The 24,557-nt window shown below is 41.6% G+C and overlaps 1 protein-coding gene across 1 annotated transcript in view; it reads left to right on the top strand.

Moving 5' to 3' along the window:
• Positions 1-24,557, top strand: part of LOC109929780 (filamin-A-interacting protein 1-like) — a 393,800-nt gene that overhangs the window by 190,416 nt on the left and 178,827 nt on the right. Inside the window, exon 3 of the mRNA XM_048600953.1 lies at positions 10,919-11,191. Within this exon, the coding sequence (XP_048456910.1) occupies positions 10,919-11,191 (273 nt within the window). The remainder of the gene's footprint in view (positions 1-10,918; positions 11,192-24,557) is intronic.

Here is a 24,557-nt window from a genome sequence, read left to right as displayed (position 1 = left end):
TCCTCTGCCCTTTGGCCCATCTGATTAAGGCCCAGTTGTACCCTGAGATAATCCTCAATTGTGAAGTCTTGCCAAAAATATGCAAAGCTCTAATCAAACCACACTGAGAATACTGTGAGCAATTTTGCTCCCCTTATCTAAGACAAGATATACTGGCATTGGAAGGAGTCCAGGGAATCTTCATTAGGTTGATCCCAGGTATGGAGATTTTTTTTTATGAGGAGAGGTTAAGTAGGTTGGGTCTGTACTCATTGGAGTTTAGATAAAATTGGGAGACAACCTTATTGAAAGGTATAAGATTCATTGAGGGCTCTATTTAATAGATGTTAAGAGGTTTTTTCCTCCTGTGGGTGAGTCCAGGATGTTGTCTCAGAATATGGGATCACTGAATTTAGACAGAGACAAGGAGAAATTTCTTCTCTCAGAGGGCAGTGAATTGATGGAATTCTTTATGGCAAAGGCAGTAGAGGCTCAGTTATTGTGTATATTCAAATCTGAAATCAACAATATTTTTAATCAGCAATGGAATCATAAGTTATGGGGAAAAGGAAGGAAAGAGGAGTTGAGAATTATTAAATCAACATGTTCCCTCATTGAACGGCAGGACAGAACGGCGGGCCAAATAGCCTACTTCTGCTTCTACATCTTATGGTCACACATTTGTTTTCTTTTATTCATTTAAGGTATGTGAGCATCGCTGGTTGCTCATCCCTAGTTGCCCTTGAGAAGGTGGTGATGGGCTGCCTTTTTTAAAATGCTGTGGTGTACCCCCATAATGATGTTAAGGAGGGAGTTCCAGGATTCTGATCCAGCGACACAGAGAACAATGATACATTTCCAAATCAGGTTGGTGAGTGGCTTGGAGAGTAACTTGAAGGTGATGGTGATCCCATTTATTTGTTGCTCTCGTCCTTCTAGATGGTGGCTGTGGGTTTGGAAGATGCTGTCTAAGGAAAGTTGGTGAATTTCTGCTGTACATCCTGTAAATGGTACACATTGCTGCGATTGTTCTTGGTGGTAAAGGGAGTTAATATTTGTGGATGTGGTGACAACTAAGTGGTTGATTTATTCTGGATGGTGTAAAGCTTCTTGAGTATTGCAAAGCTGACAATTGGAGAGGATTCTATCTCATTCTTGACCTGTGCCTTGAATTTGGTGGACAGTCTTTGGGGAGTCAGGTGGTGAGTTACACACTGCAGTATTCCTAGCCTTTGACCCGCTCTTGTAGCTATTATATTTATGTGACTTGTCCACTTCAGTTTCTGGTCAATAGTAGCCCCCAGGATGTTGTTGGCCCCAAAAGAAATGGGTTGTGGATAGAGAAGTCACAACAGCTTTAAAAAATAAAGGGGATAATTATTTGAAGAATTGAAATTGGCAGACTACAAGCAGGGGGATGGGACTAAGCTGGCAACCAGTGCAGACTGAATAGATTTAATGGGCCTCCCACTGTTGTACCAAATTCTAAACAATTACATTTTCTCATACTTTCTGTTGGTGTGCAGCAATCCACAACTCCCCACTGAACATGTTTAGAGAAGATCCGGTTGTTTTTCTCATCTTATCACCTCTTGCCTTCTCTTTGATATTTATGTGAGCCATACACATTACACTCGATGAGAGAATGGCAGATTGCTCACTAAAGTTCTTCAAACTGTGTTGGAACTTTAATCTCGCATTACTCAGTCCCTAGCATCACATCTACCTCATTCTCTAACTGTACTAGCTGAAAGCAATCTTGTTGCCGAGCTTGATTTTCCAGCCAAAAGAATCTCTCTTGGCATGAAGTGCAATTGGATTTGTGTTATTGATCTCTGCTTGGATAAACAGTAATAGAAAATCACCCCAAAGCAGAAGCAAGGTCTAGAGATGGCAATATCTGTTCTAAATTCTCATTAATTTTCCCTCTGCAAAAGACAAAAACATATATGGTTCTCTTTGGGAAGAATCCCCAATTAGAATCGTAGAATTTTACAATCTTGAAAAGAGGCTTTTCAGCCCGTTGTGTCCATACTCGACATCAAACATACATCCATTCTTATGCTATTTTCCCAGCAGCTGGCACATAACCTTGTAGGCTATGGCATTTCAAGTGTTCAACTAAATACTTTTTTAATGTTTTGAAGGTTTCCACCTTTGCCACGCTTTTAGGCAGTCACTCCCAGATACACAAAACCCTCTGGGTGACATTTTTTCCCTCAAATCCCTTCTAACCGTTCTGCTTCTTACCTTAAAATTGTGTCCACTGGTTATCGAGCCCTCTACTAAGGGAAAGATTTCTCCTCAATTATCCTGTCTATGCTCCTCATAACTTTGTCTACTTCAATCAGTTCCCCCCTCAGCATTCGCTGCTCCAAGGAAAACAACCCCAGCTTATCTATTTTTCCTTCATCACGCAATTACTCCAGACAAGAAAAACATTCTGGTGAATCTTTTCTGCACTGTCTCCTGTGCAATCACATCCTTCTAACAGTGTGGCAACCGGAACTGCACACAGTACTCCAGCTGCGCCTGAAGCAACATTATAATCAGCTCCATCGCAACTTCCTTGCTTTTGTATTCAATGCCTTGACTAATAAATGCAAGTATCCCGCATGCCTTCTTAACTAGCTTGTCAGCCTGCCCTGTTGCCTACAATGATCTATTGACATACGCACCAATGTCCCTTTGATTCTCTATACATCCAAGGCTGCTACCATTCAGCATGTCTTGTCTTGTTAGTTCTCCCAAAATGCATCACCTCTCACTTTTCAGGATTAAATTTGTTTCTTAGCTGAGTTGAACCATTTAGGGCGCCTTTTCTCACAGGATTGTAGTGGATGTTGGTTACACAGTTCCTTTTACTGGGGATCCTAAACTGTAGATCATTCTAGGAGATGATTTGCTTGCGTCACCAGGGCTTGATAAGCAAAGTATTTGGTTTTTAAGGTTTTTGAGTAGTTTTGTAGCTCGGGTTGTGGATGTTATGGTTGATTGGCTTGCCGAGCTGCTTCATTGTTTCAACAGCAACCACCCTAACACCCACAAATGAAGTTGTGTGAAAACTCTATTTAAACAAGCAGCAACACACTGCAGCAACACAGAACTACGTCAAAAAGAAGCGTACCTCCTATATAACCGATAATGGGTACCTGAGAAATTGAGTCAGAAGATGCCTATTACACGAACGACACCAGGAACTGCACGCCCCGACACACTCATCACGCTACCTTACATCAGGAACACATCTGAATTGACCACAAGACTCCTATGACTACTGGGCACCAGAGTAGCACACAAATCTACATCAACCCTACGCCAACTGCTAACCCGAACCAAAGACCCTCTACCCACTATGGACAGGACCAACGTAATGTACAAGATTCCCTGCAAAGACTGCGACAAACATTACATTGGACAGACAGGAAGAAAATTAGCCACAAGAGTACACGAACATCAACTAGCAACAAGAAGACATGACCAATACACACTCATCTCCATCCACATGGATAAGGAAAACCACCAGTTTGATTGGGACAACACCAGGATCCTGGGACAGCCAAACAGAGACAAGCACAGGAATTCCTTGAGGCCTGGTTCTCCACGAGGAAAGCCATCAATAAACACATAGAGCTAGACCCTATATATACACTCCACTGTGAAGGAAAACCGGAAGTGAAGTAACCCAACTCAATGGACACCAGAGTTTAAATAACAGGTGGGAAAATACAACAGCGCTTCATTGGAGGCTGCACTCTTGCTTTTACCCAGCAGGGTAATGAAACGTCTGCGGAACAACGAGCCATCCTGCCACAACAAAGTATTTGGTTTTGTCCTGTCAGATTTAAACATTTCCAGATTTACAAACAGAGGGCATTGCAGTGACATGATAGCATTATTGATCATTCGTGTCTTGAATTTTTCACTCTATTGGCAGGAAAGCCAGTAATAAAGAGTGAATTGCATTGAGAACTTTGCATTACAACAAATTTAATACATGCCACAATACAAATGTATTTCCAGTGAACAAAACTTTGTTGTTATAGTACCAAGTGTCTTGCCAGTCTGAAAACTGTAGCATTAGGAGTTAAATCTGACTGTGTGATATGCTAATGAAACAGTGTACATCATTACTGAAAATGTCACAAGATCTTGCTTTCTCCTGCGGCTTTGTGACAAGATAAAGCCACAGTAAGATGTTTCTTAAATAGAGTTAATGTTTATCTTTCCTCAGTGGACTCTGGAAATACTCTTTAGAAGCACAATGAGACCAAGAATAACAGACAAAACTACTCATTTGATTAATAACTTGCCCTTCAGACATTTCCTTTTGAGATAATGATTACAGCGCACAGTATAGCTGTATAAAACAAACTGCATGAGACAACTTGAATACATCAGATCTGAAGAAAAGCAACATATTTGTAAATGCACATTCATGCTCATTTAATGCTACAGTAGTGAGACGGAAGAGAGATTATTTTGGACCATTCATTTGTGGAGCACAGATCTGAATAGTTTTAAGTAATATTTTGTTATTTTGTTCTAGCTAGCTTCACTTGTATTGTTATTTGTTCACCTACTTTTTACAGCTTTCTAATCTTTACACATATTTCACAATATATTAAAGTTACTCTTCTCATTTTCTACCAGGCTAATAGGATTGTCATCAAATTATTAATTATAAGAATTCCTACAGTGTGGAAACAAGCCCTTCGGCCCAACAAGTCCCACCAACCCTTGAAGCATCCTACCCAGACCCATCCCTTTATAACCCACCTAAACTACACATCCCTGAACACTACGGACAATTTAGCATGGCTAATCTGCCTAACCAGCACATCTTTGGACTGTGGGAGGAAACCGGAGCACCCGGAAGAAACCCACACAGACACGGGGAGAATGTGCAAACTCTACACAGACAGTCATCTGGGGGTGGAATTGAACGCAGGTCCCTGGTGCTGTGAGGCAGCAGTGCTAACCACTGAACCACTGTGCCGCCCACTGGTAATTGTCTATAATCATCGAGAAATACCCACTCACTATTTTGTTATGTCCATTAACACGCAAAGTGTTAGCGTACATCATTTTTTTGTGACATTATTGAGATAAAACAAAACTAAGTGTGTCTGCTTTCCTTAAAAATAATACTTTCTGAATATTCTTCAATTTAAAAGGTGCCCTTTTAAATATTTAACAACAGCAGATTCAGATGTTTGGCATTTGAGCATTTAACATGATGTCATTATGCCCAAGAGGCCCAGACATGTGCAAAAGAACAGTGAGAGGGAGCAGCCACATGTCAGAAGCCAATTATTGAAGGGTTGAACATTCAACAGCAACACAGTTCAAATATCCAACTATAGGGAATTCCTCTTCACAGCCAACTCATTAACCTGTTAAAACTTGGCTCAGTGGTAGCACTTTGTCCCTCAGTTAGATTGTTTTAAGTTTAAACCTCAGAATTAAAGCAGATTTCTATGCTGATATATAGATTAGCTTTGATGGACTGCTGCATTGTCAGATGTATTTCCTTTTGGATGAAGTGTTTAATGAAGGCCCTACTGCTGGTTAGTTGAATATAAAATATCTCTGGAGATGTTTTAATAAAGCAGATGGTGTTTCTCAGTGTCCTGGTTCATATGCCCCACTAACACAGCAAAACATTTTAACTTTATCTTCATGAAACTGCTTTATGTGCAACCTTGTGTAGGAGATGACTGACACTTTTTCAATGATAATTCATTGAGTATAAAGAATTCAATCTTTCTGAGGATTTATGTGTCTATGAGAAAGAACAGGATAGTAAAAGGAAAAAGGGAAAGGAAAGATCATTTCTGTTTTCCCACTTCAACATTATGTTACTCTGATAAACATGTAGAGACAAATGTTTTCACCTATTCTTTTTCTCAAAATTTGTGTCGTAGTACATACTGTTTTGTGTGGGAATTATTCTGTGTTTATTTCAACATGATATGGCATTACATCAGCTTTAAATAGTTTTTTTATTAACGTGATGTTTTTGCCGTTTGTTCCTGTGAGAACACTCCACCCATGGGCAGATTTACTTCCAGCAGACAGTAACAGGATCAACATGGAGTTATGGTTGAACTGATGAATAAACCTGAAATGTTAGCTTTGTTTCGCTCCGTAGATGCTTCGAGAACAGCCTAACATTTTCAACAGTTTGTGTTTTTATTTCACATTTCCAAAATCCATAGCACAGTAATTTGATTTTGTTGTAGAAAAAAAGAGACTTTTCAAGCTGTCACAAAGTGCTTTACAGCTAATGAATTTCAATTGTACTATATTCACTGTTATAATGTTGGAAACATGTGAGCCAATTTGTACACAGCAAGCTTCCGCAATCCTCAACATGATAATAAGCAATTAATCTGAATTTTACATAATTCTGTACTTTTTAAAGTACTATGAGTTAATAATGTAAATTTGACGTATATATATTGGTCATGACTTCGGGAATAATGCCCTGCTCTTCTATGAAATAGTGCCATAGAGTTTTTTGTAGATGCGCCTGAGAGAGCAGATGGGATCATCATTTAATGTCAACAAAAAAATAATGGTGCTACTATCCCTCAGTACTACTACACTGTCATCCTAAATGTTTGTGCTCTAGAGTGATGCTAAGAACCCAAATCCTGTTGAATCTGAGATGAAAGTACTACCAACTGAACTGCTCTGATATTTTTAGAAAAGCTACATTTGTTTTACTAGTGTTCTTTGAACACTATCACAGGAGAGTGCTCTTGGAATAGTCACTGTTGGTAGATGTATCTTATCGATTTTGCATACTTAAACAACGGCTAAATCAGTATTAAATAAGATCATGGTGATATGGCTCAGAAATACAGTGTCACTGAAAATGAAAAGAGTAAAATTCAGGAATAGAAAATTCTGAAATATAAACTTTAAAATATTGGAAATACTGAGCAGGTCAGGCAGCCTCTGTGAAAAGGAACAGGGTTAACTAATTCTGATGACAGGTCTTCAACCTGAAATGATTCTGTGTAATTCTTCTAAAAATTCTGTCTGACTCCCTGAATACAGACTTGAAGATTAACCAAAATGAGGTAATGAGAGTCATATTTCAAACTGATAGTAAATCCGTGTCAATTGAGCAGATCTTACCTTGCCTGAAGCCCTTCAACGCTATCAAAGAATCATTATAGGCATTTAACTCGGAGTTGTGGAAGATACAATTCCACAGGTACAGAACAGCCTCAGGTCTCCACTTAAAGCAGTAATAGCTGGAAGTCAGAACTTTCCTTTATGCAATGGCCCCATTGTCAAAGAGATTCTTAACAAGTTACGTGTTGATGCAGAGATAGTAGGAACTGGCGATGCTGGAGAATCTGAGATAACAAAGTGTAAAGCTGGATGAACACAGCAGGCCAAGCAGCATCAGAGGAGCAGGACATCAGCTACACCTTGTTATCTTAGGTGTTGATGCAGCTCAGCAGGTCTTCAGTCAGCTCTAGCAGCCTTCAAAGTTTATGTAATGGTGAAGGCTAAGACCAACAAGTTCAGAGAGTCTGGACAGCAAGGGATATATAGGATCGGATTAGAAAAATAAAGACATTTATGGTCGATACCAAAGTCTCAAACAGTGGACATCCTAGAGGAGTACAGAAAGTGCAGGGGTTTGCTTAAATAATGAATTAGGAGAGTGAAGAGGGAACAGGTCATAGTCTCAATAATCCAAAAGCATTTTATTTGAATATAAATAGTGTGCAAAGATATGGAGAAAAAGCAGAAGATTGGCACTGGGTAATGATGCTCTTTGAAGTGCCAGTGCAGGCATGATAAGTCAAATGGCCTCCTTCTGCACCTTAACAATTCTGTGATGATTGACCAAAGTGGCAATCTGTATGTTGAGCCAAAAGGCGTAGCTGAGGGTTTAAATGTGTGCTTAGCATTTATATCCACTGTAGAGAGGGTGTTGTAAGTATAGAAATCAGAGAGTGACACTTTGATATGTTTGAATAGATTAGCTTTGAGAGAGAGGAGGTTTTAGTGGACTTGAAAGTGAACAAACCTCCAGGCCCAGCTGCTGTAGGAATCAAGGATTGCAGGAGCTCTGACAGCAATTTTCAATTCCTTTCTCTCAACAGCAGGGGTGCCAGACGAGTACAGGACAGATAATGTGAATCACAGAATTACAGAATCCCTGTAGTGTGGAAACAGGCCCTTCGGCCCAACAAGTCCACACCAAACCTCAGTGCATCCCACCCAGACCCATCCCCCTATAACCCACCTAAGCTACACATCCCTGAACACTATGGGCAATTTAGCATGGCCAATCTACCTAACCTGCACATCTTTGGACTGTGGGAGGAAACCCACGCAGACACGGGGAGAATGTGCAAACTCCACACAGACAAAAACCCAAGGCTGGAATCGAACCTGGGTCCCTGGTGCTGTGAGGCAGCAGTGCTAACCAATGTGCTACCATTATTCAAGAAGATGGAAGGAATAAACCAGGAAACTACATGCCACTGCGTCTAATATCAGCGGAAGGGAAACTATTGTTAAAAAAATTTTGAGTAGCAGAATGAATCTCCACTTGGAGGGGCAAAGACTGATCAAGAGTAGCCAGCATAGTTTTGTAATGCGGAGATCATGTCTTATAAACTTGATTCAATTTTCTGAGGACTAGGTACGTAGTTGTGGATAGTACAGTTGATGCAGTCTATATTGGATTCTGCAAGGCTTTTGACCAGATCCTATGTCATACAATGGTTAAAATGCTAGGAGCCCATGGAATCAGGCTTTTTGGCAGATAGGACTCTAAAATTGGCTTAGTGGTAAGAAGAAGAGGGGAATGGTCAAAGGATGCTTTTGTGACCTGAAACCTATGTCCAGTGCTGTATCACAGGGTTTGATGCTGGGGCCCTTGCTGTTTGTTGTGTATGCTAAGGGTTCAGATATGAATAATCAATAAGTTCTCAGATGACATGAAAATTGATGGTATGGTAAATGGAAAAGCCTTAGACTAGAAGATGATATCGAAGGTCTAGTCAGATGGGCTGAACAACAGCAAACTGAAAAGTGTAAGGTGATGGATTTTTGGATGACTAAGAAGGCATGGGAATACATAATGTATGGTAGGACCCTGGGAAGCTCAGAGGGTCAGAGGAACCTTGTGACGCATGTTTACAGATTCTTGAAGCAGGTCAGGTAGATAAGGTGATTAAGAAGGCATATGAGAAACTTGCTTTTATTAGTCAAGTCATTGAATACAATAACAAGAAGGTTGTGATGGGCTGTATGTATCCTTAGATAGGCCACAGCTAGAATAGTGTGTGCAGTTCTGGCCACCACACGACAGAACGATATGATTGCACTAGAGAGTATGCAGATGAGATTCACCAAGATGTTGCCTGGGATGGAATGATTCAGCTATGAAAGGAGACTAGATAGGCTGGGGTTGTTTTTCTTGAAGCAGAGAGGGCTGAGTGGGGAAATGATTGAAATGTACAAAGTTCTGAGGGGTATAGACAGAGTAGATAGGAAGAATTTTGTTCCCCTTAGTAGAGGGATTAATAAAGAGGGGGCACAGTTTTAAGGTGAAAAACAGGAGGTTTAGAGGAATTTGCGGTGAAACCTTTTCACCCAGAGAATTGTAGGTTTTTGGAACACACTGCCTAAAAGAGTGGTAGAGGCAGGAACTCTCAAGACATTTTAGAACAATTTAGATGAACATTTGACCATAGCGTACAAGACTATGGGTCAAGGGTTGGGAAATAGAATTGCTTGATGATCAACAGGGATGTAATGGAATAAAGGGCCTCTTTCTGTCCTGTAGAAAAAGTTATGACTTGATGATACACATCATGTCAGTCATAAAATGAATAAATGTGATATACAAATAAAAAATTAAAATGTCAATTCCCGTAAGAACAGTGTGTTACAGTTAACAATACATCACCTAGTGAATGGAAGAGTTGTGCCAAGTGTTTCAATTAATGTTCATGATGTATAAGGATGAAGGAAAATGAATTACAGATTAGGGAGAAAATGGTATGGAATGGAATCATAGACTACAAGGATCACAGCATTTCTTCCTATTAAAGAGAGACAACAGGTTATGTTTAGCTTGAGGAAGCATATGGTAAGGTAAGTGGGTAGGCCTCTGTGAAATATATTGAGACAAAGATTCAACCTGTATTCCTAGGTACTTTTTTTGCACCACATATTAATCTTCCAACCAAATGAGATAACCAACACCACTAGAAGAAAATAGGTGCCTAACAAATAGTTCTTGTCAATTCATTCCAATGTTTCAAACTCTGCAGGACATGTAGGCAATGAATGAATAAATATTCAATTGAAATGAGTGGGCATTGCTGCATTTCTTCTTACCACTCTGCCAAAAAGCCTGATTCCATGGGCTCCTAGCATTTTAACCATTGTATGACATAGGATCTGGTCAAAAGCCTTGCAGAATCCAATATAGACTGCATCAACTGTACTATCCACAACTATGTACCTAGTCCTCAGAAAATTGAATCAAATTTATAAGACATGACCCCCGCATTACAAAACCATGCTGGCTACTCTTGATCAGTCTTTGCCCCTCCAAGTGGAGACTCATTCTGCCACTCAAAATTTTTTTAACAATAGTTTCCCTTCCGCTGATATTAGACGCAGTGGCACGTTTCCTGGTTTATTCCTTCCATCTTCTTGAATAATGGTAGCACATTATCTGTCCTGTACTCCTCTGGCACCCCCTGCAGTGGGCATTGCTGCATTTTGTGGCCTAAATTGGAATTTTGTAGAAGTAGAATCTTTACTTCCATCAATTATAATTATTTTTCATGTTGGTTTTATAAACCTGACTTTGAAAATGGATTCAATTATTGACCACTTGTAACAAAACATATTGTCACTTTACCTTTCTATGCTTTCTCCATTGTAGGTTGGAATGAGGTCCCGGAGCAGTGGAGAATCTCCATCTCATGGACGCGCATCCAGGGATAACAACTATGAAGGTGAGGAAAGCACTTCTATGGGCAGTAAAAAGAAGAAGAAAACTCATCGTCAAAATGATGGAGAAAAGGTAATGGGTGTATCAGGTCCTGTAAAGAAACAACAGAAACCATTTGAAGAAAATGAGCGACAAAAGAAGTTACTGGAGCTCTCCAAAGATGACCTCCTGCGTCTGCTCAGCATAATGGAAGGAGAAATTGAGGTGAGGTTCATGTAGCAATGTATTAACATAAACAAGTTTACTTTGTAGGCCACAAACTGCTGTCCAATTGAGAGCCAGAAGACTGAAGCAGATAGTGACATCCCGTTGAGTTGCTAATCTTAACATTGCTCATACTTTAAATTCGGGGAGAACATGCCAGCTGAACATGACCACACACTTTCTAACAGAAATTCACAAGTTCCCTTGGATACGATGAGTGTTATGGGTTGGATGTCTAGAAGAGCAGAGGAAAGAAATGATTTAGAAAGAAAGTAAAGGACAGATTTGGCCTTAGAAACAAATTACAATCAACTCAAAGTCCCATTAAAATTATGAGACACACAATACTGTACTTAAAGTAAGCCTTGGCCAGAAGAACAGATGACAGTCAGCAGTCCATGACAGATTCATAGTTACGATAGTGGTTTTATTGCAATACATTATGAAAGAGATTGATTGCAAAAGCACTCAGAAAGTGTTTGCAGATTCTTAATGAAAGTATTAAAGACAACAAATTTCCATCATCTGCAGGATCTAAGATCCAAGGAAACCAATCAAAAGTCCAGGAATTTTTTGTCAGTACTAAGCCTTATACGATGATAAAGAAGAAACATGCACTTATGCAGCAACTTACACATCCTCAGGCCATGCAATATGCTTGACAGTTATTTTTGAGGTGTGGTCTTTGTTTTCAGTTGACAAGTATGACAGTTTGTACACAGTCAGGTTCCATTACCATGACAGTGATGAATTACTACTGCACTTATTTGGATGTGATTGGTTAAGTGATATTCACAGTGTGGAAAAGGCTCTTTTATATTTGTCTGAATTGGCTGGTGGCAACTTGGTTTCACAGCTCAAAAAACAGTGCAGCACACCCAGCAGTATACGAATAATAATCAAAAACCATGCGCTCGTGTACTGAGATAGTTGGAACTGCTGATGCTGGAGAATCTGAGATAACAAAGTGTAGAGCTGGATGAACACAGCAGGCCAAGCAGCATCAGAGGAGCAGAAAGCTGACGTTTCAGGTCTAGACCCTTCTTCAGAAAATGCAGTTTTCATTCACAAACCCTGAAGTAGTTTGTGAATCCGTATTACTTCCAGACTGGAGCTTTATTACTCAATTTTTCATTGAATTCCATTGAATCTATATTGTGACGTGTCCATCAGTTCTATACATGACAATATTAGCCTTGAACTGACTGGTATAAAGCCTTGTTAACAGTACAGTGATGCTGTATATTTCAGTAGTAACTAGCACATACGCATTACTCTGTTCTACTCTCATAATGATCTCCTGCCCAATTGATTTTGAACGGAAATGCTTCATGAAAATGAGTTCAGACTTGTGAATACTTTCGGATTGTTTTCTCAGCAGAAAGAACAGAACAGGGTTGCACATGAAGCCTAGTGGCAAGTGGTAGTCCATTAGGTACGAGCAGTTACGCATTACAAAAAATAGTGCAGACAGGATGCAGGGGACATTTAGTTGTGTGGGGTGGAGGCACTACCATTTTCTCATCTCTGCTTAAGTCCATTGTGGCTGTCAGGGGGGCAATTAATGCCCAGCCTAGCATCTGATTTCCAAGCCAGCAGTTGGGGGAAATATCAGGCAATGAGTTCAAAAAGCAAACTCCTTCAGGTTTATTAGATCAATTTTGGGTCAGGATATGACTACTTGAGGGATGCAGAATTTGGAAAAAGGAGGGGCATTGAGAATTATCCCTCTCCTTTTCTCCTTTTCAAATGAGCACCCTCCTCTTCAGCCAGCAACCTTCATCCTATTCTCACTCAGTTATGACCTGGTTCCTTTGTCAATCCAGTCCTTTGGTTAGTGTCAACAGCCGCCATTCTTGGTGGTGTAGAAAGCAATGGAAAACTACCATTGGGGTAGAATTTCTTCCGCTGGAGTTCTAAAACTCAGCAAAGTCCCAATGCTGACCAGTTAAGCACCAGCTGTTCTTTTAATTCCAATGGGTTTTCCCAACAGAGGCACCATGGAGGAGGCTCCTATAGTTCTCTGGTTGGTGGGCAAGACCCCTCATTGTAATCAATAACCAATCCATGACAAATTTGACTGTGGTTACTTGTACCCACTTCGCGCTACGGTATTCAGTTCCATCCCTCCATCCTTTTTTAAATTCGTTCATGGGGTTTTGGACATCATTGGCTGAGCCAGTGTATCCCTAATTGCCCAGATAGGGCAGCTGAGATTCAACCACATTGCTCTGGCACCAAAATCTCATGGCACTGATCATACACACCCCACATCCACCAACATTGGTATCTGACATGTGCCAACCTCTAAGAATCCTCATGGCACATCTCCGATCTACTCAAAGGCAATAAAAACTGAAAGAACTGCAGATGCTGTAAATCAGTATCAAAAACAGAAATTGCTGGAAAATCTCAGCAGGTCTGGCAGTATCTGTGGAGAAAAATCAGATTTAATGTTTTGGCTTCAGTGACCTTTGCTTAGAACTGATGATTGCTAGGAAAAAATTGTCTTTGTCTTTTTATACGGAAGATAGTGTGGGGGTTGGTGGTAAGGAGTAAACTATAGGCGAAGATAGAGCACAAAGAGAGAGAACAGTTGGATAGGCAAAGGAGCGGATAATGATCAGCCTAGAGAATGAATAGCTACTAATGGGAACTATTAGTGGTTAACAATGAGTTGTGTGTAATAGCAGACCATGTAATAACAAGACCTGGTGTTTGGGGGCACAGTAGGTGAAGGGCAGACTCCAATGTCAGACCAGGGACATGGAAATAGTTAGTTGGCCACCTTGGGACATTCAGAGTCAGGATATTCTCTAGGAGCCAAATTTCAGACAGCCTATTGCCTGTATTCACTCTTTCTGCCCTATGGTGGGGGTGGGGGGAGGGGGAAATGCTGATTTTCCACTTGAGCCGAGAGAAGTAAATTATTAAGGGAAATGGAAGCTAGTGGTACCACAGTTATTTTTGTTGCAGGTGGGGAGGTGTCCAAGGCAAGTAAGTAGGTAGTCCAGTGATGTCATGGGTTCGGGTGGGTGACTGTGAGTGAGAGAATATCTTGCAGGTAATAGTGAGAGTGGTAGGAGCTGGGTACAATAGCAGAGATAACATGAGTATGAGGGATCAGAGGGATAATGGTGGCACTCTGCTTGGGCAGAGTGGAAAAGGTTATTGATTTTTTTTTCTTACATTATTGTGCATTCTTCCAGATGGCTGGGACTGCACCTACCCGAGTGGCAACCTTAGGGGAGGTTGACATGGTCTGGCATCATGACCTCCATTGCTAGTCCTGGAGGATGAGGATGTCCTGTGTCTATACTGCCCTGCGCAGCAGGACCGCTGGGTCCCTGGCCACACAGTGGGGTGCCATTTCCCCCTATCTACCATGTCTAGGGCAAATGTCAGGAACTGTAATGGACATCTCTGGATTGACAGTTCTTTTCCAGGTGCACAATATGCTTTTAAAGTTGGCATAGGTGCAAAGAATCTTGGTGAATTGTGGAATATGCGATTAGTGGTGGGTTGTTTTGGGAGCAGTACATGGTGAGATGCAGCTGGAATTGGATGTGGGGACAACACGGGGTATGGTAGCAGGTAGTTAATGAGGCAAGATTTGTTAGATATGACAGGAAACTCACAAGGCCTCGTGGTGGAAAATAAATTCCAACAAAATCGACGCAACTCAGATTTAGCCAAAAAAAGGTCAGATTCAGTCCATTGATGGTCATATTCTGTCTGTTTGGTGCACCTGAAGATATAATTTCTGTCAACAGGCCACAGTATACAGGCAGAACATTCAGGGATATGTAAACTAAATGAGCTGTGACCCATATGATGCTCTCCACATTACCGTAGATCAAACAGTTGGCCAAGTGAATAGCTTAGACCGTTAAATCACTTATCCTAAAGTGTAAGATCGAATCAAAATAAGATTTTCATGTTGCCATGTTACACCTCAGAGCTACATCTTTGGATGCAGGGCTACCATCAAACAGAGCTAATGTTCAGAAGGCAATTGAGACCAATATTTCCAGGCCACCATCTATCCAAATTTTGAGATGCACGATGTAGTTCCTAAAATAAAAACCAGGAAGGATAAAGGTAGTGTGTGATCAGCAGGCAGATGTGAAACTATCTCAACTACACATGGGGCACAAGGTTATCAGCAGAGGTTTTCAAAGTACGCAATGAGCCTTTATGAAGTCAGGGCACCAAATGGCGCAAAAATGAGGAGGAACAGAAACCATTTCAGGGATCTGATTTATTTATTTATTATCACGTGTGTCTTATCACAAAATACAGTGAAAAGTGTTGTATAGTATCACCACTCTCTAGTGCCATCTTAAAACACAGGAACTGGGGCGGAACAGTGGCTCAATGGTTAGCACTGCTGGCTCACAGCGCCAGGGGCCTGTGTTCAATTCCAGCCTCGGGCGACTGTCTGTATGGAGTTTGCACATTCTCCCCGTGTCTGCGTGGGTTTCCTCCGGGTGGTCCGGTTTCCTCCCACAGTCCAAAGCTGTGCAGGCTAGGTGGATTGGCCACGCTAAATTGCCCATCCTGTCCAGGGAGGTGTAAATTAGGTGGGTTATGTGGAATGGGTCTGGATGGGATGCTCTGAGGGTCGGTGTAGACTGGTTCGGCCAAAGAACCTGTTTCCACACTGTAGGGATTCTATGATAACTATGAAAATAAACCAAAACATAGAGTATAAAGGCAAAAAGTGAAGAAATTTTCCAACTTTACAGTACTTCTTGTTAGGTGCTATGCCATGGACAATGGATCTGGTGGACAGGCATGAGTACCCTTCGCCGTGCTGCCGCCACTGGAACAAAAGTCACCAATCTTTGGCATCAGTTCACATCCACCGATGCAACCAGTGTCATCTTGGTTACACCATTGATTACAAAACCAGAATAAAAATTGCAGAACTAAAGGAAACACAGCCAAAAGGAATGAGAAACACCCAGATATTAAAGTCTTATTTCCGTACAGGCACCCAGGACAAGCCACGGCCTGGAGTCTCAGGAGGAGCTGGGTGCTTGCTGCAGCTGATGCTACCACTGTAACCGGATCCTGGAACATGCTCAGGCAGGGCAGTCTTCAGGTCCTGCAACACTCTTTATTTTTTTTTCTTTATTCATTCATGGGATGAAGGCATCGCCGGCTAGGCCAGCATTTATTGCCCATCCCTAATTGCCCAAAGGGCAGTTATGAGTCAACCACATTGCTGTGGGTCTGGAGTCACATGTAGGCAAAACCAGGTAAGGATGGCAGTTTCCTTCCCTAAAGGACATTAGTGAGCCAGACGGGTTTTTCCAACAATTGTCAATGGATTCGCAGTCATCATTAGACTCTTAATTCCAGATATTTATTGAATTCAAATTCCACCATCTGCCATGGCGGGATTCAAATCAGAATACCACCTGGGTCTCTGGATTAACAGTTCAGTGATAATACCACTAGGCTGTTGCCTCCCCAAACATGCTTGGGCAGGGCCCGTCACCAATGTCTTGCTGAAGCAAAAGAATTTAAACAAAAGGGAAAGAAAAAAAATTGCAAAAGGAGAAAGAAAAAGAGTAAAGAAGAAAGGAAAGCAGGCAGAAGCGAATAGCTAAGGAATTTGAACGTAGTGCTGCTACTTTACTGCCATTTTGGTGCCATTTGGAAGTGTACAATATGCTGTTGTGCACAGGCAATGCAAAACAGCACAACCAGATGACAGTGTGATGGAACTCATGTAAAACAATCAACACACTGGCGACACATCTGCAAATCCACACTTCCATGACAAGATCTGGTAGAGCTGGCAACTGCTGAAATGATGTATAGAATCTTAGATGTCTGCACTCAGATTTAACAAAGCCTACCTTTGCGTAATTCTTTTTTAATTGCCCAATGTTTATTTGTTTTCACTTGTACCATACAAGTGCTATCTTTGAGAATATAGGGGTGAATGTTGCACATTTGGAGTGATGTTCCTTTAAGAATGTAACATGCAGTTGAGCCAAATACCTCAGTCTCTTCACTGTAGCATTCAAGCCACAGGCTGTCTGGAGATTACTTTGCATAGCATGTATATTTTCACTTTATGTAAACCCACATGATATGTTCATGAGAATCCATGATAACACAAGAATATTTTTACATTCGTGGTTTGCTAGGAACTCCTGTTAACTGCCTGGAAGCAAATTGCGATCTTTGTGTATCATGACTCTGTGTGTGTGTGTGTGTGTGCGTGTGTGTGTGTGAGTGTGTGTGTGTGTGTGTCATATTGTATATGTACACCCTTTTGTGTGTTTGTATTTGTAAGTAGTGCCATTAATACACATTCTTACAGAAAAAGGGGCAATGTGTAATTCTATTGTATAGGTTTTTTTGGAGACAGGATATCTCTGTGGCAGTTTATAAGATTATAATTAACATTTTACTCAGGAGGTAAATAAGGTGTTGGTTGTCCAGCTGATTTGACTTCTATGAAGGTTCTGGAAGGGCTACTGCTAAGTCCAGCTGTCTTTGTTGGACTGTTTAAAGTGTATTTAATGACAGTTTTAAAACAAATAAATTGAAGAGGGGTTTATAAATTGGTTCTTAATGCATATGTGACATTTTGCAGGAGCCTTATTTACAGTGCTTTAAAATGTCTGCTCCGTGCTTCTATCGGTCTGCCTCAGGTCAGTCTCAATTTCTAATTAACGCACCCAGCCTTAACTGATCACACACAGGAAATTGGCATTAAGGAAAAATGCTGAGAAACAGAACAAACAGACAAATGACCTCCTGCATCATAAAGACATTATGATTCACAGACAGCAGATAGCAGGCAGACGCGAACACCACACTTTCCTAACAGCACTGACGGTGTACCTACAGCACACGAACTTCATGGTTTAAGAAGGCAGCTCTTCATTACCTCCTTAAGCGTGATTAGGGATGGACAACAAATACTGGCCTTGTAAGCAATGTCTACTTAGAGTTTTACAGCATGGGAAGAAGCCATTCAGCCAATCAGTATGGACTGGTAAACAAACACCTATCTACTCGAGTTCCATTTGCCTCACTAGGTCCATATCCTTTTATGTAATGGCATTTCAAGTGTTCATTTAAATACTTCTAAAATGCTGTGATGGGTCCTACCTCTGCCCCCTTTCAGGCCAGATAATCCCCACTCTCAAAATGAAAACATTCTTCCTCAAATCATTTTTAAACCTCTTGCCCCTTGTCTATGTCCCCTGGTTATAGACCCCTCTACTAAGGGGAAATATTTCTTCCTCTCTACCCTCTTTATATTCCTCATAATTTTGTACACCTCAATCAAATGCCCCCTTGGCCTACTCTGCTCTAGGGGAAACAGCACCTGACTATCTAGTCTTTCTTCATTGCTGAAACACTCCAACTCAGGCAACATCCTGGTGAATCTGCTTTGCACCCTCTCTAGTGCAATCACAACCTTCCTATGGAGCAGTGACCAGAACTACACACGTACTCCAGCTATGGCCAAACTAATGTTATATACAGCTCCATCATAACTTCCTTACTCTTGTATTCAATGCCTCTATTAATAAAGATAAATATCCCTTCTGCCTCTAATCCAACTATACTTTTGTCTTCAGGGATTTGTAGAGATGCACACTAAGATCCCTCTGATCCTCTGTTCTTCCTATGGTCCCCCAAGAATGCATCACCTCTTTCTCAGGATTAAGTTCCATTTGCCATTGTTCTGCCTGTCTGACCTGCCAATCTATATTGTTCTGTAATGTAAGATTTTCCTCCTTCCTATTTACCACACCAGCAATTTTTGTGTAATCTGTGACCTCACTGGTCATATATCCTGCATTCATGTCTAGATTAATGTGCACTACAGACAGCAAGGGACCTGGCACTGAACACCACAGTACAACAATGGGCATAAGCCTCCAGGCACAAAAGTAACTTTCACCAATCACCCTTCACCCCCTGACACTGAGCCAATTAAGGATCCCCCCAATTTGCCAAATTGCCCTCATCTCATGATTTATCATCTTGACCAATATGCCATGCTAGACATTATCAAAAGCCTTACAAAAGTCCATGTAGACTATATCAGTTGCACTACTTTCATCGGTACACTTTGTCACTTCCTTGAAGATGCACTCAAATTTGTTAGACATAATTCCTCCCTGACAAAACCACGCTGACTATATTTATATATTAATCCTTGCTTCTCCAAGTGGAGATTAATTCTTGTCAGAAATTTTTCCAATAGATTTCCTACTGCCGATGTTAGACTCAGCAGCTCATAGGTTCTGGTTTATCCTTACCATCCTTCTTGAATAATAGTACCACCCTAGCTGTGCTTCAGTTCCCTAGCACCTCTCCTATAGTCAGTCTGCAATCGCCTTTTTTTCCCTCCCCCGGCAGCCTGGAATATATCTCATCTGGGCTGAGGATTTATCTACCTTTAAGTCTGCTAAATCTGTTCATACCTCCCCCTTCCAATTCTAATTAGTTCAAATATATCGTAACCCCCTCTCTGATTTCTATATCTATACTGTACTTGTCTATGGATCCCAATAAAGAAATTAAGAACAAATTAAACCTATTAATAACGAGTCACAGACTTTCCTTTGCCTTTGACCATTACATCATTTTCCTGGGTCAAAATAAAAATAATCTCAAAATAAACATTTCACACCAAAGTTATGAATGGAATCACACCATATTGTGCTCAAACTTAAACTAATTACTGTTATGCATTCCCTTATCATCTATCTTGCACGTGTATTTACCTGTCTTGATGTTATACTGTTACCTCAATGACTGTTTCATGTCTGGTGGAGGGTTCCTGACTTTCGGACAGACTTTCAAAACAAAGACTTATTCATGACTTAGTATAAGTCAGTGTTGAAGTGGTATTTAATGTTTTGGATCTTTCCTAACAGTTAGAGAACCAATAAGGGCCACAGTGTCATTTACTTTTATGAAGGCCACACCACACCCCACCTCCAGATTAATTGACAATCAGGCACTTGTCCTGGCAATAGTGAGTGATCCCCTGGATCATGACCACTGGGAGACAGAAAGACCACCCTTCCCCTGAGAGCTGCTAGACAAGCAGAAACTTGCACTTTTACATTGTGCAGAAGCGACATCAGAGTGGCCGTTGCCAGTAACTCACCCACCTGAGAGCTAGGATTACTGATGGATCCAGACCAGAGGTAAGTGGTGGTACACTGTAGGATTGGTGTCGGAGGAGGAAGAATAGGAAGGATAGTCGACAGCAAGAATAGGCAGTTGTTTTTCAGTGGTACTCCTCTTTCCAATTTGAGGTCTGCTGATCAGGCACTGATCATCCAATCCGTCCTGCCTGATTGAATATACCCCACCACCAAATTCATAATTGTTCTGTAGAGACTTTTAAGCGACTCTTGGATAAGCACATGGAGGATCGTAAAATGTAGGGTGTGCAGGGTAGATTGATCTTAGTAGGGTAAGAGGTCGGCACAACATCATGGGCCGAAGAGCTTGTACTGTGCTGTACTGTTCGATGTTCTATGTTCTATAATGGGAGAGGGCACTAAATTCAACCTTCGATAGGCGATGGAATTTGGTGCAAGTGAGGATGTGGGTAGAGTTTCGCATAACTTCAGGTTTATAGAGGGTGGAATATCAGGAGGCTGAAGAAGAGATCATTGAAAAGTCAACTCTTAAGGTTAGAAAAAGGCATGGATGAAATAGCTGAGATGGGAGTGGAGCCAGGCTATCTCATGGCTTTGGAGGTCTTACTGTTGACATGAATATGAGATTGGAAACTCATCTTGGTATCAAGTGTGACATGTATGTTATGAACACTTTGGCTCAGTTTAAGAAGATATTTGCCACAAGTGAGATAGAATTGGTAATAGGAATAGAGCAGGAACCAAAAATGTTGACCAATGACTTATTAGAAGAAATCTTTGCTCACTTAGCAGGGCCATTTGATAATTTGGCAAGAATTGGAGGATCAGAGGGGGTCCAGGGCAGCATGTGAGCTCTCATCAAAAGCACTTCATTAACTGTAAAATGTATTGGATCATGATAGGATTGTAAAAGGTACTATATAAGTGCAAGTTTTTCTGTTTATACAGGACAATTTCAGTCTATACTTTTATTTGGATTCATCAGGAAAGAAATAGTTGTTTATGAAATTTCAGCGATTTTAATTGCTGGGCAAGTTGAATACCTACCTATTTCTAGCTTTTTTTAGGAAAGTATTTTGAATCATCCATAAAATGGTCGAAGAGGCTTCAGATTATTGATTGCCCTCTAATGGTTCATATCACATATAGTTAATTCATTTGGGATCCATGCTAACGAGAAAAGAATGTGAATCGAAATTGCCCCAACACCGTCCCCCCGTCTTCATTCACTGACAACTTTCCCAATCTGAAACTTTCCCAATTCCCAGTGTTTAATTTTGCATTGAATTACAGCTTTGAGTAACACTCTTCACTATTAGAATTAAAACTTCTAAACCTCAGGCGCTGTACAGGTCAGATGGCCTGCGGTTATTTAGACGGCAAATTGCCGAGTGAACCAGCCTTTAATATCATATTGCCTACTTCAGTGAACAAATTGTTAACATTAATGCTGAAAGCAAATCTGTTGCCTCTGAATTGTAATGGGTTTGTTCTCTGGCCTCCTTTCAGAAGACATCCTGAACTGACAGCAGTCTGGATAGTAACAAGGTCTTACGTTAGCTGACACTAGGCAGGATTTTGGCTTAGCAAGTCGTGAAATAACTTTAGTTCAAGAGGATTGGAATAATAACAGGTTACTTGTAAATCACTAGCTAGATCAGATCAAACACAATGACACAAAGGATTCTGTGGCCTGTGGCTAGGCATTGATGCTTGCTGCTGACTCACAGAAAGCTGTCCACATTGATTCATTGATCGCTGTAATGGGAATTTCCCCTTTCCTAAAGGTGGTTTAAATCTGGTACTAATTCAGAGGGATGTCTTGGCATGCAACAGCAATGATAGTAGCAAACAGGTAGACAGCTCATCAATTGAAGTATTCACACGCACACCAAATGAAGAAGATAAATGCACATAAAATTGTTCACTTTTAATGTAAGTTTTCAGATAATGCAATAAATTTATGACTGTATTAAGGTACAACTAACATAAAGATATATTTGAAAAGGAACAAATGTTTTAATAATATTTCATCACTGATAAGATATTTGACTTTCCGCAAATATAAAATTAGCTTTTTAAAGTCAGTAAGGTTGCTTAGCAGAAATTGTAAAAGAAAGCTGTAAAAAGAAAACTAAATATACCTCATTCAACACAGTGTACATTTTTTTCAGGAATTTTGCAAAACAACAAGTATTAGACCATAAATCTGTCTCCATCATATTTAATGACCCTGCCTCATCTGGGCTAAAGAATTCCCAAGATTCAGTATCCTTTGAGAGAAGAAATTCCTCCTCATCTCTGTTTTAAGTGTACAACTCCTTATTCTGAGATAATGCCCTCTGGTCCTAGATTGACCTACAAGGGGAAACAACATTTCTGCCTCTACCCTGTAAAGTCACCTAAAAATCTTATATGCTTCAATGATGTCACCTCTCTTTCTTCCATATTCCAATGAATTGCAGGTCCAATTTACTCAACCTCTTCTCTCAAGACAGTCTCACTAGAACTTGTATGAACTAGTGAACCTTCTGTGGTCGGACTCCAATGACAGTATATCTTTCCTAAGGCAACTAGGCCAAAACTGTTCACAGTATTCCAGCTCATTTCTGACTCATGTCTTGTATAGCTTTAGAAAACCTCCCTATTTTTACATTCCATTTGCTTTGAAATAAAGGCCAATATTCCATTTGCCTTCCGTATTACACACTGAACTTGAAGACTACCTTTTTGTGATTCATGGCAGTTCATACACTTCACTAACACCTTCCACCCCAACCTTAAGTTTACCTGGACCATTTCTAACACCTCTCTCCCCTTCCTGGACCTCTCTGTCTCCATATCGGGCAACCACCTAGAAACCGATATTCATTTCAAGCCCACCGACTCCCACAGCTACCTAGAATACTCCTCCTCCCACCCACCTTCCTGCAAAAATGCTATCCCCTATTCCCAATTCCTTCGCCTCCACCGCATCTGCTCCCAGGATGAGGCATTCCACTCCCGTACATCTCAGTTGTCCTCGTTTTTCAAGGACCGTAACTTCCCCTCCTCGGTGGTCGAGAACGCCCTCAACCGTGTCTCCCACATCTCCCGCGCCTCATCCCTCACACCCCGTCCACGCAATAAGAACCAAAAAAGAATCCCCCTCGTCCTCACGTACCACCCCACCAACCTCCGGATCCAACGCATCATCCTCCGACACTTCCGCCATCTGCAATCCGACCCCACCACCAAAGACATCTTTCCCTCCCCACCCTTATCTGCTTTCCGGAGGGACAACTCTCTCCGTGACTCCCTTGTCCGCTCCACACTCCCCTCCAGCTCCACCACACCCGGCACTTTTTCCTGCAACCGCAGGAAGTGCTACACCTGCCCCCATACCTCCTCCCTCACCCCCATCCCAGGCCCCAAGAAGACTTTCCACATCAAGCAGATGTTCACCTGCACATCTGCCAATGTGGTATACTGCATCCGCTGTACCCGGTGTGGCTTCCTCTACATCGGGGAAACCAAGTGGAGACTCGGGGACTGCTTTGCAGAACACCTACGCTCGGTTCGCAACAAACAACTGCACCTCCCAGTCGCGAACCATTTCAACTCCCCCTCCCATTCCTCAGACGACATGTCCATCCTGGGCCTCCTGCAGTGCCACAACGATGCCACCCGAAGGTTGCAGGAACAGCAACTCATATTCCGCTTGGGAACCCTGCAGCCCAATGGTATCAATGTGGATTTCACAAGTTTCAAAATCTCCCCTCCCCCTACCGCATCCCAAAACCAGTCCAGCTCGTCCCTGCCTCCCTAACCTGTTCTTCCTCCCACCTATCCCCTCCTACCACCTCAAGCCGCACCTCCATCTCCTACCGACCAACCTCATCCCGCCCCCTTGACCTGTCCGTCCTCCCTGGACTGACCTATCCCCTTCCTAACTCCCTACCTACACTCACCTTTACTGGCTCCATCTCCGCCTCTTCGACCTGTTTGTTTCCTCTCCACCTATCCTCTCCTCTATCCCTCTTCTATCCGCCTCCCACTCTCTCCCTATTTATTTCGGAACCCCCTTCCCCTCCCCCTTTTCTGATGAAGGGTCTAGGCCCGAAACGTCAGCCTCTCTGCTCCTATGATGCTGCTTGGCCTGCTGTGTTCATCCAGCCCTGCACCTTGTTGTCTCGGATTCTCCAGCATCTGCAGTTCCTACTATCTCT

Source organism: Rhincodon typus, chromosome 9 (assembly GCF_021869965.1).
Source record: "Rhincodon typus isolate 14 chromosome 9, sRhiTyp1.1, whole genome shotgun sequence".
In the NCBI taxonomy this organism is placed as follows: Eukaryota; Metazoa; Chordata; class Chondrichthyes; order Orectolobiformes; family Rhincodontidae; genus Rhincodon; species Rhincodon typus.
This window is presented reverse-complemented; position numbering and strand designations above follow the sequence as displayed.